At 51.9% G+C, this 16,570-nt stretch overlaps 2 protein-coding genes across 8 annotated transcripts in view; one reads left to right on the forward strand and one right to left on the reverse strand.

Moving 5' to 3' along the window:
• The window catches only part of Kcng2 (potassium voltage-gated channel modifier subfamily G member 2), a 65,481-nt gene extending 58,986 nt beyond the window's left edge, over positions 1-6,495 (forward strand). For 3 of the 4 annotated variants that reach the window (XM_057788323.1, XM_057788324.1, XM_057788322.1), the window contains exon 4: positions 5,089-6,495. In XM_057788323.1, coding sequence (XP_057644306.1) covers positions 5,089-5,868 — 780 coding nt within the window. In that variant the 3' untranslated portion in view covers positions 5,869-6,495. The remainder of the gene's footprint in view (positions 1-5,088) is intronic. The other variant, XM_057788321.1, reaches the window with a different exon arrangement.
• Positions 6,496-6,513: 18 nt separating this feature from the next.
• The window catches only part of Slc66a2 (solute carrier family 66 member 2), a 40,303-nt gene continuing 30,246 nt past the window's right edge, over positions 6,514-16,570 (reverse strand). For 3 of the 4 annotated variants that reach the window (XM_057788328.1, XM_057788329.1, XM_057788325.1), the window contains one exon: positions 6,514-10,237. In XM_057788328.1, coding sequence (XP_057644311.1) covers positions 10,030-10,237 — 208 coding nt within the window. In that variant the 3' untranslated portion in view covers positions 6,514-10,029. The remainder of the gene's footprint in view (positions 10,238-16,570) is intronic. The other variant, XM_057788330.1, reaches the window with a different exon arrangement.

A 16,570-nucleotide genomic window follows, 5' to 3' on the forward strand; every position in this document is an offset into this window, starting at 1 on the left:
GGTGTCCAGTCTCTGACTTTCCACTGAGCCGCTTCCCTGGGAGGCAGCTGACCTTGGTTTCCTGAGCCATAAGTAACTAAGAAGCTTGTAGGGAAAGGCCCACAGCGCATTTTCTGGGAGAGGGGGTTTATCGTGGGACCAAATAGTCAAACACGGTTAGTGCTTCCAGAGTCCGAGCAGACAAGCCAGGCAGAGGAAAGGAGAAGAGACACCACATAGTCATTGCTATATGGCCCACACATTGATCGCACTGGCTAGCTAGTAGCCCCTGGGATGCCCATGAGAGTCAGGTGTTGTGAGAGTTCTGCTGTACCAGGCTGCAACTGGGGGAAGCCCCACCCCCAGCAAAGTGGCTGAGTGAGGACCAGGTGTGACCTGTGGGGCTGGAGCTGCATCCAGATGACCACCAAAGTCTCATCTCTTTTCACCCCAACCCCGTGTCCTCTACACAAGCCTCCGAGTCTGACCATTGCTTCTTCCTGCTCCTCTTTGGGGAAAAGAAACTCCTCCTAGTCCCCCAGGAACACCCTCCTGTTCCCCAGGACCCTATTCCTAGTCTTTCAGAACCCCTTGCCCCCCCAGACTCCCTCCTGTTTCCCAGGATCCTTTTCCTGATCCCCTGATTATCTCCTGTCCCCCGGGACCCACATTCTGGTTCCCCATCATTACCACATGCTCCAAGGCCTCTCTAGTCCCTCAGGACCCTCACAGCTCTTCTAAGACCCCTTTCCTGGTCCCCCAAGAGTCTCTTCCTGGTGTGTTAATGAATAGGCCCTAAAAATAGACACATCTATGCTCGCCCTTCCAGATGTGGCCACCTATGCTTACCAGAGCAAACAGCTTTCCGTCATCTTCAGATTCATCTTCAGTGAGAAACTTCTGGGCTCCTCAGCCTAGGACCTGGCTTCTTCGTGCAGAGCTCTGTCCTGGTCTCCCTGGAAAGGAGCTAGCCTTGAAGGGAAGAAGAGGGTTCAAGGGTAGGACTGTAGTCTAGTGGCCACTGTTGGTCCAGAGAAAGAAGAATTTAGAATCTGGAACTTCCTGTATTGTTATATTTGCTTCATGGAAGCTGGACACGGCTGCAGCTCCTGGGTAGACTGGAGTGTGGCAAGTGCTGATCACAGAGCTACGCGTGCTGCCTCCGCCTGGACACTGTGCGTGTGTACGCTCCAGGGACTCTTGACTGTGGTGGGGACTCCTTCCAACCCTCAGGCCTTCCCATCTTAACAGTGCACAGGGACATTACAGCTTGCAGAATAATCAGAGCTCCAATGAGGAAAAGTACTTGCAGATGTCAAATAAAATTTCACGGGGAAGCTCTCCAGGGGCAATTGAGGATGAGCGCATTCTTATTCCTGACCTGCTTTTGGCCAAATAGGGCGGATACGTCATGTCATGATGAATCAGGCTCTGCCTTCTGGGTTGAAAGTTCCAGAAACTGCTCCCTTACACTAACCTCGGGCTTGAAGATACCACCATCCTTGGCTCTACCCGGTAATTTCTAGCCAGGGAGGTTGCGCTGGGTCCCTGGGTGGCAGCATCGGGTCTTTCTCCCATAGCCTCCCATACAGGTTAGTAGTGGCTATGATCTGGGCCCTGGTACTCCCTGTTATGTGGTCTCAACCCACCAGGGGACACAGGGTTTCTTTGTTCCCACTCTGTGACATCAGCCATGACTTTAGGGTAATATCCGTGAGGTCAAACTGCCCGATTCAGATTCCGTGTGTGGGACCTGGTCACAGCTACCCAAGCAACACAGGGATGGGGGCACTGAGACAAAGATGGACAGGAGACCTCTGTAAACATCCACTGTCCTTTCTGAAATACGTCTCAGAGTTTCCTTGACCAAGGCTGAGGCTTGACTCTCTCTTGGCAGCAGCAGGCAGCAGTGGGTAAGACTGTGAACCGGGGCCGGGACTCTTTCCCCAGCCTGAGTGCAGCCTCCACTGCTCTCAGCATTAGCAGGAATGAGAGCCCAGGGGAGGCTCTCCAGTCACACAGCAGGATGCAGGTCAATGCCGGTTAATCTGTAGGTCAAGATGAGGGTCCCAGCAGCCCACGAGTGCAGGAGTGGACAAGGCAAAGGACTCTCTGCACGCAGTACCCTTAGACACAGATGTCCAGTTACATGTGACTAGCTAGGATTTGCAGAATTGAGCAGAGAAATTTGGATGCTGGCTCTCTGCATTCCTTTCAGACTAGTGATCGTTCAGAGTCTCACCCTGCATACACAAGATGGTCTGCACATCTGAGTGTCCCGCCCACACATGTCCCACTGTGCACAGGTGTCATTGCTGTCTGTACACCTACAAGTCATTGCCACTGAAGCCTCAGACCCCTTCTGAGTGCAGGTTTCACTCGAGACAGAAGGCTGCAGGCCTTACCACTCTGTCCACTGGATGCTCACATGGACCTAGAGGCTGCTTGTAGGAACTGAAACCAAGAGCCTATGTGGGGGCAAGCATCACCGTGGATATTTCCCCCATAGCGGAGGTGACCTGGTGACAGATTCCACTGCACCAGGATGGCCTGTGGGCTGAAGGTGGCTGCGGTAGGGTGAGAAATGATCAGGTAAAATATGGCAGCCTTGAGGCTGTGTGGCCAGCTAGGTCTTCCCCATTTCCCAGCAAGATAACCATCTTCTAGGCTGTTTGATGAATGCAGTTCTAAGGCCCAGGTTGTATCCGACAGTGAGATGTCAACCCAACCTCTGCCTGTAGCCATTTGCTTATTTTCTGTGTGGGCCCTGGAGATGTGACGTGAGACCCACACATGGAACTGTGGAGTCTGATGGTAACTGCTCATCGGAGAAGCTGCCGGAATGTTCTCCAGAGTGACTGGACCAGTCTGTACTCCATCAGCAGTGTATGAGTTCCAGCTCCTCCATGTTCTCCCTGACCTGTTACCAGCAAACTCTTTCTTACGGTGTGGACTGTCCTTCAGAACTCATGGCACCAAATGTGTCTGTGTGAGTGTGTGTGTGTGTGTGTGTGTGCATGTGTGTATGAGAGTGTATGAGAGAGTGTATGAGAGAGAGAGTGTGTGTTTGTGTGTGTGCTACGTGAATACCTTCTTTCATGGTATTGTGAATAAGATTTAAAATTTTTCATTTTCTGGTTATTTGTTGAAAGTTTGTATAAAGTTGACTTTTGTATATTTATCTCATATCCTTCAATGTTACTGAATTAATGTTTCAGCTTTACTGTGTTCATTTATTTTAGTGGATTCTTTGGGCTTTTCTGTACACAAAGTCATGTCATTTCTTCCTTTCCAAACTGGGTTTATTTTTATTTTTAACTTATTTATGTCTGACTGTCCTAGCTTGAATCTTCAGAACTCCTTCGCTCGGAGTACCAAGGGCAGACCTGATTATCTGGTCTTACTTGGAAGGGGTGACGGGGGTGAGATACAGTTTCTCTGTGTTGCCCTGGCTGACTTCAAACAGAGATCTGCCTGCCTCTGCCTCCCAAGTGCTGGGATTAGAAGTGTGTGCCACTATCACCGGGCTCTACTCTTGCTTTTTAACGATGCTATTATTACGAATTATATTAATCAGTTTCAGGTGCTAAGTCAACCTTGTTTCCTTAGCAAAAATCTTTCTCCGTCGTATTTTTTTATTACATGTATCTATTTATGGGGGGGGGGGGTGGCGGCATGTGTTTGCCATGACCCACAGGTGAAGGTTCACTTGCAGAAACTGGTTCTCTCCTTCAACCATGTAGGTCTTAGGAATCAAATTCACGTCATCAATCTTGGTGGCAAACGCATTTACCTGCTGAGCTATCTCAAAGGCCCTCCTTCCGTCATGGTTTCTAAATCCTCTATCCGCTGCTGGGTTCTGTTTGTTATCACTTCAAGCTTTTATTGTTGCTGTTCTCATTTTTGTTTCTGAGATGGTCTCATGTAGCCTACTCTGGCCTCAAGATCGATATATAGTTGAGGATGGCCTTGAACTCCTGACCCTCCTGCCTCTTCTTCCCAAGTGTTGAGGTTAGAGCTGCGCACCATCATGCCTGGTCTTGTTTATAGTTATGTTTCTGTAGTTTTCTTAAGATCACACTGTCTGGGTTTTGTGGCAAGGTCAACAGAATGAACTCGGAAGTGTTTCCTCCACTCTTGTGGATGGTAAAGACTTGGTGTTTAACACTTGGAATGCTGGAGAATGCTGTGTACGGGCTGTCTGGACCCCTGATTTCTTTCTTTCTTTTTTTTTTTGGTTTTTCGAGACAGGGTTTCTCTGTGGTTTTGGAGCCTATCCTGGAACTAGCTCTTGTAGACCAGGCTGGTCTCGAACTCACAGAGATCCGCCTGTCTCTGCCTCCCAAGTGCTGGGATTAAAGGCGTGCGCCACCACCGCCCGGCAGGACCCCTGATTTCTGTGTGGACAGACTGCTGGGTTAATCTATCAGCCTCTGTCTGTCTCCAGGCTTACTCTAGGTGTATCCAGATCCTCTAGGTGTATCCAGATCCTCTTCTTCCCACGCTCGTTTTTGCTTCGCCGTTTTAGAATTCGCCCATTGCATCTAAATGACCCACCTCGCAGACACATTATTCAGTGTATTCTCTGTCCTTTTCCTCCTTGGTGACAATAGCAGTGTCCTGACCTGCATTTCCTGTTCTAGTTGTATGAAATGTGTCGATTTCGATCTTTTCAAAAATCGACTTCTCAGCGCTGCCCTCTGTTTTGGTGCTCCTGCTCTAATTTCTATTACCTCTTGAGTGCACTGGGATTCCCTTTCCTCTCCTTTGCCCAGTTGTCCAAAAGTGGAACGTTAGGTTATTCATGCCAAAGCTTTTTTTGTAGACACCTCACCGTGGATCAAGTGCTCAGAGGTCAGCGGTTCCAGGTTTTAACTACCTTTCCAGTTTCCCGGACTCACCCTTCTCATTACCCACGTACGGAAATGTCAAATAAATCTTCAAAAGAGCGGGGGGTTGGGGGTAGGGGGTGTTGGCCTTTTCAGCCAAATTCTGTATCTCCCACTCCCACATGTCGCTGGCACGGGGTCTTTGTGACATCCTGCGTCCCTGACTGACTTCCTTGTAGTCACCACCTGTCCGCCAACCGGGTGTCCCTCTCCTCCACAGGGCGAGTGCTCCTCGAAGTGCCGCAACCTGTTCGTGCTGGAGACGGTGTGCGTGGCCTGGTTCTCCTTCGAGTTCCTGCTGCGCTCCCTGCAGGCCGAGAGCAAGTGCGCCTTCCTGCGGACTCCGCTTGCCATCATCGACATCCTGGCCATCCTGCCCTTCTACGTGTCGCTGCTCGCGGGGCTGGCTGCAGGGCCCACGGGTAGCAAGATGCTGGAGCGGGCAGGGCTGGTGCTGCGGCTGCTGCGGGCGCTGCGCGTGCTCTACGTGATGCGCCTGGCGCGCCACTCGCTGGGACTGCGCTCGCTGGGCCTCACCGTGCGCCGCTGCGCGCGCGAGTTCGGACTGCTGCTACTCTTCCTCTGCGTGGCCATGGCGCTCTTCGCGCCGCTCGTGCACCTGGCCGAGCGCGAGCTGGGCGCTCGCCGCGACTTCTCCAGCGTCCCCGCCAGCTACTGGTGGGCCGTCATCTCCATGACCACCGTGGGCTATGGAGACATGGTGCCGCGCAGCCTTCCCGGCCAGGTGGTGGCGCTGAGCAGCATCCTCAGCGGCATTCTACTCATGGCCTTCCCGGTCACCTCCATCTTCCACACCTTCTCGCGCTCCTACTCGGAGCTCAAGGAGCAACAACAGCGCGCGGCCAGCCCTGAGCCGGTCCTGCGTGAGGACAGCACACGCGACGACAGCACGCGTTCGGCCACCGCCACCGAGGACAACTCGCAGGACCCCGAGAGCGCAGGCACAGCAGGGAGCTCACCAACCCGGAGGGGACCCTGAACCGAGTGCTCTGCTTGAGAGTTTGGGAGGGAGGGGGAGTCCAAAGCCTCGGAGGACACCAAGGGTCTGCTGACCCAGGAGTCTCAAACTTGGTCTGGCATGTCGTTGCAGCCGGCCTGGCACCCCAAGCAACCCCGAGCTTCGCATAGCCTGGAGGATATAGCAGCCTGGTCTTTCTCTGCTTTTTATTTTCCCTCCAGTTTTAAATTTTCTATGGCTAATTAAAAATAATTGAGTCCCAGAAATTCCAAGCCTGAAGCAAATGCCAGACACTCTAGCTTTTGCCCCCTCCCCCCAGAACAGAGGGTGACATCCACCATGTGACCCTCAGTGGGCACTATCCCATGTAAAGGACACCCGACATGGCCCATGTCCACATCATCTGCCAAGTGATGGGGCAGAGGTTTGATGAGGTACTTAGCTCCCAGTTTTGATGGGGCAGAGGTTTGATGAGGTACTTAGCTCCCAGTTTTGCCTAACTGCTCTTTTTCAGAGAGAGAAGAGAAATCTCAGCATTGACCACTGCTGTGTTCCTCCACACCATCTCAATCAGGTGATCAGGTTGCTCACGGTTTGCAGAGTGGCCTTTTAACCCCTTCCCTGCCGTCCCAGCTAGCCTGTGAGAAGGCTATCTGTCTCCAGGGCATATTCTCTTCTACTGGAATGTTTCCCTCAAGTGAGAGCAAAAACCCGGGTGACAGGTCTAGTGGGGTACAGGGGCAGTTTGAGGAGATGGTGAGGACACCCCTAGGAGGCTCTTGCTGGGACACTGCTACGCCAAGGAAGCACGGCTTTTCTCTGCTCCAAGGAGGCGAGGAAAATGGAACTTGCTTCACTCTTTTCAGCAAGCCTGCAGGTGGTGGCACCTGCCTGTAATCACAACACTTAGGAAGTGGAGGCAGGAGGATCAGATGTTCACCAACACCCCCACCACCACCACCACACACACACACCATACCTGAGATAGACCTCCTCCATCAGGAGGGAAGATCCTCTGTCTTCAGGTCATCATCACTGCCTACTGCATAGTAAGTAGCTTCCAGCAAGGCCCCTATATGAGCTCAGACAGGCCCGTTTGGGGCCCTCGTACCACTGGCTTTGCAAGAATCTACTGCAACCAAATAAAAAGTTGCTAGCCCTTCCTCACAGCAGAAAGCTGAGTTCCTCTCAGTTGGGTATCATTTATGTTCTGTGGGGTCCACACTGAGCCTGGGGTTCCTAGAGCTAGAAGGGGGCGGGTTGGTTTCCTATGATGTGGGGGAGGGGTGGCAGACATGCACACACATGGGCTTCACCGGTCAAGGCACTGGGTATGAGAGATAAGAGGCCTGGGAAGCAAACTGGTAACTTGGTCTTGCCGGCAGCAACCCTCCAGGGCCAAGGAAGAGATGGAGGCCCGTGACCCACACAAGGCGACCTTCTCCTGCTTCTCTGGAATCTTTGGACAATCTCCTTGAGACAAAAAAGATGCTCAGCTTTCAAATGGAGAAAACAGCTGCTCAGGATGGGGCTGGCCAAGCCTGGCTGAAACCTGGAGCCTAGCATGAGGTTTGCTGAGTCCGTGGTTGCAGCCATCCACAGAACAGAGTCCTCTTCTTGCTAATGGACCCACATCTACCAAAGCCAAAGCTAACAGAGTTTTTTTAAGGCACCTTTGAAGCAACTGGGGAAATGCAGGGAATGGAAGGGCCAGAGGGGGTAGAGCTAGAAGCTACCCAGTGGACCTTGGGCTCAGGCCTGCCTCCCTAGCACCTGTAGCAACATGGGTGGACCTTGAACACACACTGGAGGTGGGTCTGGGGGCTTCCAAGGTGAACTGCCCTTCCTGCAGCAATGGCTTTGGGCTTGCTTAGGTCCCAACAGGGATTTTGGTACCAGTAGACAGAGATCTATCTAGCCAGAAGGGAACGTCCTGTACCAGGCTGGCATTCAAGATGGATCTCTTCTCCAGGGACAGTATGGACTTCTGCTACACAGAGACACTGACTTCCTCCATGAAGACCCCAAAAGGAAACTTCAGGTTGCGGTCCCCTGGGAGTCAGGGAAGCCATGAGGAATGAGCATGGGATCCACTGTCATTCTGGCCAGTAGCCAACAGGACTCTCAACCAGGGGCGTCAGAAGCCACCTTGAATTACCATATGGTATGGGGTGACAACCAGCTCTGTTGAGAATGGTGGGCAGGGAAGGACACATTCCTTTGAACTAGCAAACCACCTGCTCTGGGCTTCTCTGCCTAGAGAGATCCAGGAAGACTCCTCCACCTCCTGAAAAACTTCCCAGAAGGATAGAGGGCTGAGCATGCAGTGGCTTCAGCTTCCTGTTTGGTTTCAGAGAACACGTATTCCCCACATTCCAACCAGTGCTCTTGGGACGTAGGTGAAGTCATATGGAAACACTCGGCAAGACACCACCGTGCACTGGCTGCAACCTCGGTGCCTGTGATCCTTACAGTAACCACAACCACAGCAATGATGGGGCTGCAGAAAGCAGGTCTTTCTCACACCCCAAGAGCCAGCTGGGCTTGTTGTGTGCTCAGAACTGTGGTGAGGTGCAGCCTCCGCCATGCAGGCAATGACCCCGAAGTCTACCGGCACCCCACCAGGCTAGAGAACAGAAGCAAGCCCAGGCAGTGCCTCACTCCCGAGCTTCTCTTTCCTCACTGTTGGTCCAGAGTAGTCCCCCAAACCTTATACTTCCACAGCTTGGAAAAGCACAATCCCAGCCATGACTGTACATCTCTGGGTTACCTGGAACCCTCTGCTAGCTTCATGGAGGGCAATGTGAGTCCATTTCATCACACAAGTCCACATCCTTAAATGCCAGACAGATGCCCTCATGCATGGACTGAGGTTCCTAAGGGCCACATGCACCCTTCAACCCAGTGCAACCCTGTACCAGCACCCGCCCCTCAAATTAGTGCCTGTCACCCTTCTACACAGATTGGTGGTACCACCACCCACTACCCTACATCTCCCATCCCTCCTGCCTTGTGCACCTGCTGCGATTCCATCCTCCCCACCAGACCCACATACGATTTACTGACTTAAGAGACACCACATGGCGCATGTTCATTCAGCAGCTGGGCCTGCAACCGATGGCATTTACTTTGGAGGCAATTACCACTACAGACATCCCCCTTCATTTTTTTTTTAAATAAACAACTTACAAGCCAGGGAGTAAGCAAGAATCTTGCTCACACACTTAGACTATCTGAGGGAAATTTGAAGATGCACAGTGTGGCCTCTCCAGCCATCTGGTGAGCCACCATGACCATCAGAGCTATTGTGCTGACTGGATGGATGGCATCACTATACGCACAAAAAGACCTTCTGCCCAGCAGAAGAGAAGAAACTGTTATGCAGAAGCATCTAGAACATTCTGGACCCAGGAGCCAGCCAGGTCAGCACAGGGCTGCCAAGCATACATGATCTCATGGTGAGCCGGGCGGTGGTGGCGCACGCCTTTAATCCCAGCACTTGGGAGGCAGAGGTAGGCGGATCTCTGTGAGTTCGAGACCAGCCTGGTCTACAAGAGCTAGTTCCAGGACAGGCTCCAAAGCCACAGAGAAACCCTGTCTCGAAAAACCAAAAAAAAAAAAAAAAAAAAAAATGATCTCATGGTGAGTAAAAAGAGGAGAGGGGCAAAATACAGTGACCAGTGTCAGGCCAGTGACTTCCATCTCCACAGGGTGCAGCAGACACACCCATGGCACACAAGGGCAGAACAGGGCTTGAGGACAGACCAGCCACCAGCAGCTATGACCGCACACTGTCTAGCGCGCCACAAGCCCTGCTAGGAGACGAGGCTCGCTGAGGGAAACTGGCTGAGAGGAAGGGACTCAGCGCGTTGCTGTGCCTGCCATCTTGCTCGGCTGCATGAACCTCTTTCAGGGTCAGGCCAGTGTTTGTCTGAAGGAAGTGAGGAAAGACACCTGCCTTTTCCATCACCTTGAAAACACCCCAGAGCCAGCCCTAGCTCCACTGTCCCTGAGTCCCCCACCTGAAGGCTATGGGGACAAACACTCAACTTCACATCTCTGCCCACAACTGGCCTGTTCATCTGTGGAGTGCGCAGGGCCAGTCTCCCTAATGCGGAAGCATAGGTTGGCACTCAGCACCCACGGCTGATTGGTCGCATATCCTTGTCTTCCTCAGATGCCTCAGAGAGCCTTGGCACTGGCAGGGTGTACTGCATGGGGGGCGGGCTTCTGGGGATGGTGAGCAAAGGCATAGGCCTGCCCCAGGATAGCCAGGTCCACCATGACCTGTAGTAGACCACAGACCGAGAACTGCAGAGGTGCGCCGTTGAGCAAGAAGTAGGCTGTCTTGAAGGTGTCACCACTCGTCCACATGAGCACCATCTTCAGGCTGTAAGAATACAAAGGGGCAGTCAGTGTTGACCCAAGAACAGGGACATATATAGAGGTCAGCTGTATGACCCAAAGGATTAAGGCACATTAGGAAATGGGAACCACAGAAGGAGGTGGGATCCCCTGACCCAAGCCTGTCCACCCTATCACCTTGCACTCTTTCCTGGTCCCAGAGAGAGAGGACAATCTACCTCACACTAGGACATGGGTGTTCTGACCCCCGTGGATCAGACCATGGCTCTGGCCTGGCCTTCAGAATGGCCTAATCACAGAGAGCAATAAAGGCTGGTACCCAGGGAGGCCAGGACCTCAGGGGTCTTTAGCCTGGTCCAGTAGGTTTCCATACTGGGTGCTACGGATGTGGGGGACGGTGAAGGCAGAAGCAGGACACAAAGTATAAGGCGACTGCCCTGGGGTCTTCTCTCAAGAGACTCTTCCATTAGAGAAACAGAAACGACCACTATCGCCCCACACGTCCCTTGTCTTCCCATGGCATTAGATAACACAGATATAACGTAACTGTTTTGCTGTACAATAGGTGCAAACAAACTCAGCTTCCCTGGCAGCTGAACCTGTGGCACTAACTTAAACCACAGGCAGTCCAAGTGTGCAGGCTGCAGCTGATGCCCCCAGGCAAACAGCTGATTGGCGCTTACAGCTACAAGCCCCCTAATACACTATGCAGAGGAGACATCCCACAAGCTAGGCACAACCACTTTCATTGGCCACCGTTCTGCAGTATGCCAGCTTCCTGTCCTCTTGGGGACACCAGCTTACTCCTTCCTGAAATGGCTGTCTCTTTCTGCCAATCCCAGTGCTGCAGCTCAGATGCCCCAAAACAAAAGGGGGCAGCATACCCAGGTGTGGTGGCACTTGAATGGTGGGGGCAGATGGATTAGGAGTTCAAGATAAGCCTCAGCTACAAGACTTTATCTCAAAACAAACACACAGCATTACTGGAAAACCAAATTATGAGAAGACACCACGCACTTACAGAATCCAAAGGACCCCGATGGGTAGGTATGATAACGTAGGGCCATATGGAGGTTACTATTGGCTAATGTTTCTCATGTGGTTGGACAAGTCTGAGGCTGCAGGTGGCTGAAGTCAGTCTGTATGACATGGTCAGGAACCCCAGATTTCACCTCTCGGACAAGTGGCAATGTCCCTCATAATCCTACAGCACCAAATGAATAGGAGACAACTTCCATGGGATCTTCTGTGGCAGTAAGGCTTTCTGTTATCATTTTAAAGTCAGGTAAGGCCAGGGGCTGGAGCGATGGCTCAGCAGTTAAGAACACTGGCTGCTCTTCTAGGTTCAATGCCCAGCACCACATGGCAGCTTACGTTAACTGCAATTCTAGGGGATGCAATACTCTCATACAGACATACATGAAAGCGAGAACATCACTCAATGCACATAAAATAAAAATAAATAAGTTACTTTTAAAAACTGGGTGAAGCCAAACTGTTGGGTTCAGAATACCTAGAGTAATAGAAGCAGGTGATGGGAATGAAATCACCTCAGCTGCAGTCCCTCAACAGAGGAACAGAGCACGGGGAGTGTTGGGGTCACTCCCCTGCTTAGGCAGGAGGCATCTCTCAGAGACTAGGATCCCCCTACAACAGACAGACTTGCCAAACTTCCAGAGGCTTCTGGGACAGTCACCCCTGTCCAGGCCCGCAGGAAATGCCTGGACAGTCATGTATCCCAAGCTGAAAGCAGGTGCTGAACTCTCAGGGTTCAGTCTTAAAGCCAATGGCACATGTCCCTGGGCTGTACAAGGAACACGTTGTGGCCTAGAAAGAAACTGGAACCAGCTGTGACTCATGCGGTCTTCTGCAAACCAACATCGATTAAGAAGAGCCTACAGCAAAGGTGGCCAACCTGCTCCTCAGAGTCACAGATGCATGGTGAGCACGAGCTGGGACTAAACATGCATGGGACCTGTGTGACCCAATTAGACACAGAAAGATGGGGCTTAAATAATTCGCCCAATGTCACATACTAAGTAGGTTGGGATCCCTTGGGCTCAACTCCAAAGTCTGGCCGAGACAGGCCGCAGCACAGGATGTACAGCTGTAGCCCTTAGCCCCAGGCCACCTGCCCCTGCCCAGGCCACCTGCCCAGCTGCCCTCACTGTTAAGATCCCATCGGCCCCAAGCACATAGTTGTGTCTGTAACACCAAGTGGAGACATGAGGTAATTGCTGGAGCATGGCACTGCCCAGTGACAGGGATATTCTTAGCCACTTGGATCCTTCCTTCGGATGGTCTCTATCCTCCAGGAAAGACAGCTTGCTGCTGACGCCAGCAGCATTCTGGTCCTGGGACAGGAATCTAATCATGCTGAGGTTTTGACATGCTCTGAATGGCTCAGAGAGTAGCAAGGGGAAAGGAGACCATGGTCTACACAGGAGAAGCTACAGGGCCACTGTACACAGGGCAAATTCGCGGTCAATTTCCTGGGACTGTTAGTGCTTTGTTTGCTGTGGGGCAATGGACACCAGCTTTTCTCCACGCAGGATTTCCCCAGTCCTTTACGTTAGTGGTAATCTTTACGTGCAAAGAGCGGCCACTGCCCCTGAAATCCCAGCACTCAAGAGACTAAGGCAGGCGGATCCAGTGTTGAACAGCCAGACTGATGGTGTGTATATGCCTTTAATTCCAGTACTTAGGAGGTTGAGGCAAGAGGGTCTCTGTGAGTTCAAGGCCAGACTAGTTCACTTAACAAGTTCTAGGACTACATAGAGAGATCCTGTCTCAAAGTGGGGAAGAGGAGAAAGGAAAAGAGAAAAAGCCCAAGAGCAGTCTAGGAAAATGACCGGGGGGGGGGGGGGAGTAGTTAAAGATATATCACATCCCAAAGAGTCCATCTCTCATTCTTGGATGGAGGAAACAGCTGGCCTGGGGTCTCACCAAAGCTACCCAGGGTACAGGATATCCGTTTTCCCAGGCAGAGAGCCTTGCAGTGGAGCCAGCGTGGGTGTGGAGTAGGCTGTCATCTCAGAGGCCTAGATTTTCAACTTCAAGATCAGGGAGTGGAGGGAGGGAGATCAAGACCATAGGGAGGCCTAGCCATGGCTCCAGCTCCCTCTTTGCTCCCTCTCTGCCCAGGGCTGACTGCTCTCTCTCTCCAATGGGCCTCTTGGCCCGACCTGTCCGTCCTCCCCCACTGTTTTAATCTAGGCTCTCATTACCTCATTCCTGGCTCCAGCATTTTTCTTCCGAACCAGGCTGCCAGATCACTGCTCTTAAAATACCTCCTCACCTCATCTTTGCCCTGGGCAGCCGACAGGGGTGCCTCTCTTTGGCACCCAGGACAGTAAAACCAACTGTTGCACCTGCTCGCCTTGCCTCCCAGCGTCAGCCCACTGACACGCTGACCATGCTGACCTCAGTCCAGGACTAAGCCGCCACCGCCACCGCCTACAAAAGCTCCCCCAGGGCTGACACCCACCCAACTCATATCCCCTTGGAGGTATTTGTAACCCTGGGTCAGACAAAGTTCTTTTAGATGAGACACCAAAAGCAAAAGCAATAAAAGAAAATGCAAACACACTCCATCAAAGCTGACAGGGTCTTAAGTCTCCCAGACTGGCCTTACAATCCTAACATAGCTGGGGATGACCTTGAATTCATAATCCTCTTGCCTCTGCCTTCTAATGCTGGGTTTATAGGTGTGTACCCCATGCCTAGCTTGTGTGGTACTGAGGATCAAACCTCCAAGGAATGCTAGGCCAGCACTCTACCAACTAAACCACTCCCATCCCCTAAAGTTGAAACTTGGGCATCACAATAGACAACCCTGAAAAAGTAGGCACATAACCCAGAGTGGGATATAAGAGAAATATTTATAAATCATATATGTGATATGATTCTAATACCATAGAATCTTAACTCTTATAGTTCAGTAATCAAACACTATGAATACACATTAAATGGGTAGGGACCCCAGAGAGACTTCTTCAGAGATACAGCCAGGGCTACAAGAGGTTCACCATCATTTGTCAGTGAAGGGCAAACCAAACCACCACCGTGAGCTGAGCACTTCACACCCACAAGGATGCTGGGAAAAAAGAACAAACCCGAAGACCTAGCAGGGACCGGCACGCCCCTCTTTCCACACACCTGGTGGAACATGAAAATGTGCCTCTCTGGAAAACAGGCTGGCGGTTCCACAGACAATCACACGCCAAGCCACCACGGGACCCATTCTATGCCTCCACGCTTTCTCGATGAAGGGAAACATTGTATGTACGCAGGAAAACCTGTACAAGTCAGGAGAGCATGAGTCATAGCGTCCGCCAACTGAAGACAGACAGACATCTGGTCCATTCACAAAATGAAGTCATGCACAGGAATGAAGCTCTGGCCAGACACAGACCGCCACACACTATGTGATTCTACAGGTGTGTAATGACCAGAAGAGGCCAATCAGCAAAGACAGAACACAGGTGAGTGGTGTGGAGGAGTCTGGGTCAGGTGGGCATGGCTGCTAATGTGTTCGAGTTGCTCAGCCTTTATGGTGAGGAGATTGTTCCAAAATTAGAACATGGTGCCGGCTACCAGAGCCAGTGCCTGCACTGACATGCACCAGAAGGTACTTGGCAAGCAAGCGACTTGTGGTATATGCATGGTATGCTCCAGTGGGTGGTACCTGGTCTTCCTGCTTCTTCTTACAGAGATAAGCAAATAGCACAGGCTGATTACAGAGGTCTGGTAGTGACAAGGACATGGCCCAGAAGCAGCAAGCTGACTTTCCCAAAAGGCTATATAAACACAAGGGGCCTGCTCAGGGAACCAAGGCTAGATCTGTGAGATTGGTTAAGCAAAACCCAGTTTCTGGAGCATCTCACTATAGCAAGAGAGCCCAGAGTCCCAGCTGGATCCTGCAGAGTGGCCCGGTGGCACGGTCCAGGGGCCTGTCCCCCAGCCTCCTTTTTAACTGCCCACGATCTAAATCTGCCTGCCTCCTTCTCATCCCGATCTCACATGGCCTCCAGGCCTCACTCACGTGAGCCCTGCCTCTGAGCACCTTCCCTACTGGATTCTTCAGACTGCAATGCCTCTCCCTCCAAATTCTGCACTCCCGGTGCCTTCCCTAGCTACTCCTTCCTGTTCCATGCTGCTGAAGGCTGCCTCCTGCTTGCCTCCCTCTTATCTTTCACGCCCACCCCTGTGCTCCCGTAATTACTTGTTAGGGAACAGTCTTCAAAGCTAGTAAAAACCTGGAGGAAGGAGAATGCAAATACCCCCAGGATCAGCCTTGTAGGGGTTTGCTGCATTAATTAGTAAAGTCATTCCAAATGTATCGTCATTCATCACAGGCTCCAAATCCACAGCCAGCTAATGTTTTTCAAGAGAGAAATTATTCAAATATATCTCGAGCAGTGGCTCCGAGGTAGGAACTCTGTATATGTGCCCGTGGGGCTGTGTATGTTCACATACATGATGGTGCAATGGGCTACACGGTTCCTTAGAGGAAAGTGTTAAAACCTACCCGGTTGTGTGACCCACCTGTCAGCAGCCTCTAGTTTCCAGGTGTGTTTGTTTACGTGTGTGCACATGTATTAAACATAACAGTTCAATCCATCACAAGAAGCACCCACACCCCATCAAATTTATTTGAAACTGCACTTCCCGTGGTTTCAAGAGTCACAACCCCAAGATCTTAGGTAGTCCAGCACTCCATCTAGAGGTGAGGACATGGGGGACCTGATGTGGGGTAGTCAGTCCAGTCCTCCTTCTGGAGAAGGTGAGGACATGGGGGACCTGATATGCGGTAGTCCAGACCTCCTTCTGGAGAAGGTGAGGACATGGGGGACCTGATATGGGGTAGTCCAGCCCTCCTTCTGGAGAAGATGAGGACACAGGGGACCTGATCTGGGGTAGTCCAGCCTCCATCTGGAGAAGGTGAGGACATGGGCCATGGGGGGACCTGATCTGGGGTAGCCCAGTCCTCCATCAGGAGAAGGTGAGGACGTGGTGGGGCCTGAGATATCCCCAACTAGGATTCCTGGGGCAATCCTAATAATAGCATCTGCCCCTGCAGTAATGGAAGCTTGGCCGGCAAGTGCCTCTGTGACCCTGCCCCAAGGCAGCAAGCACCCTGCCCTGAGAGGATACATTAGCAGTGAGCCCTATATCTCCAAACACTGGCTCCTCCTCGGTCCCAGGACACCTTCTCTAAAACACCTCTGCTCTCAGCTGAGTAAGGGTCACCGGCACTCACGTTTTGGAACAGCAAAGAGTTAGTGATCTCCAGAAGTCACCTGTGTCTTTCCTCCATGTTCTGAATTGACATGGACTCTGAGCTGGAGTACTACCT

Source organism: Chionomys nivalis, chromosome 14, assembly GCF_950005125.1.
Source record: "Chionomys nivalis chromosome 14, mChiNiv1.1, whole genome shotgun sequence".
In the NCBI taxonomy this organism is placed as follows: Eukaryota; Metazoa; Chordata; class Mammalia; order Rodentia; family Cricetidae; genus Chionomys; species Chionomys nivalis.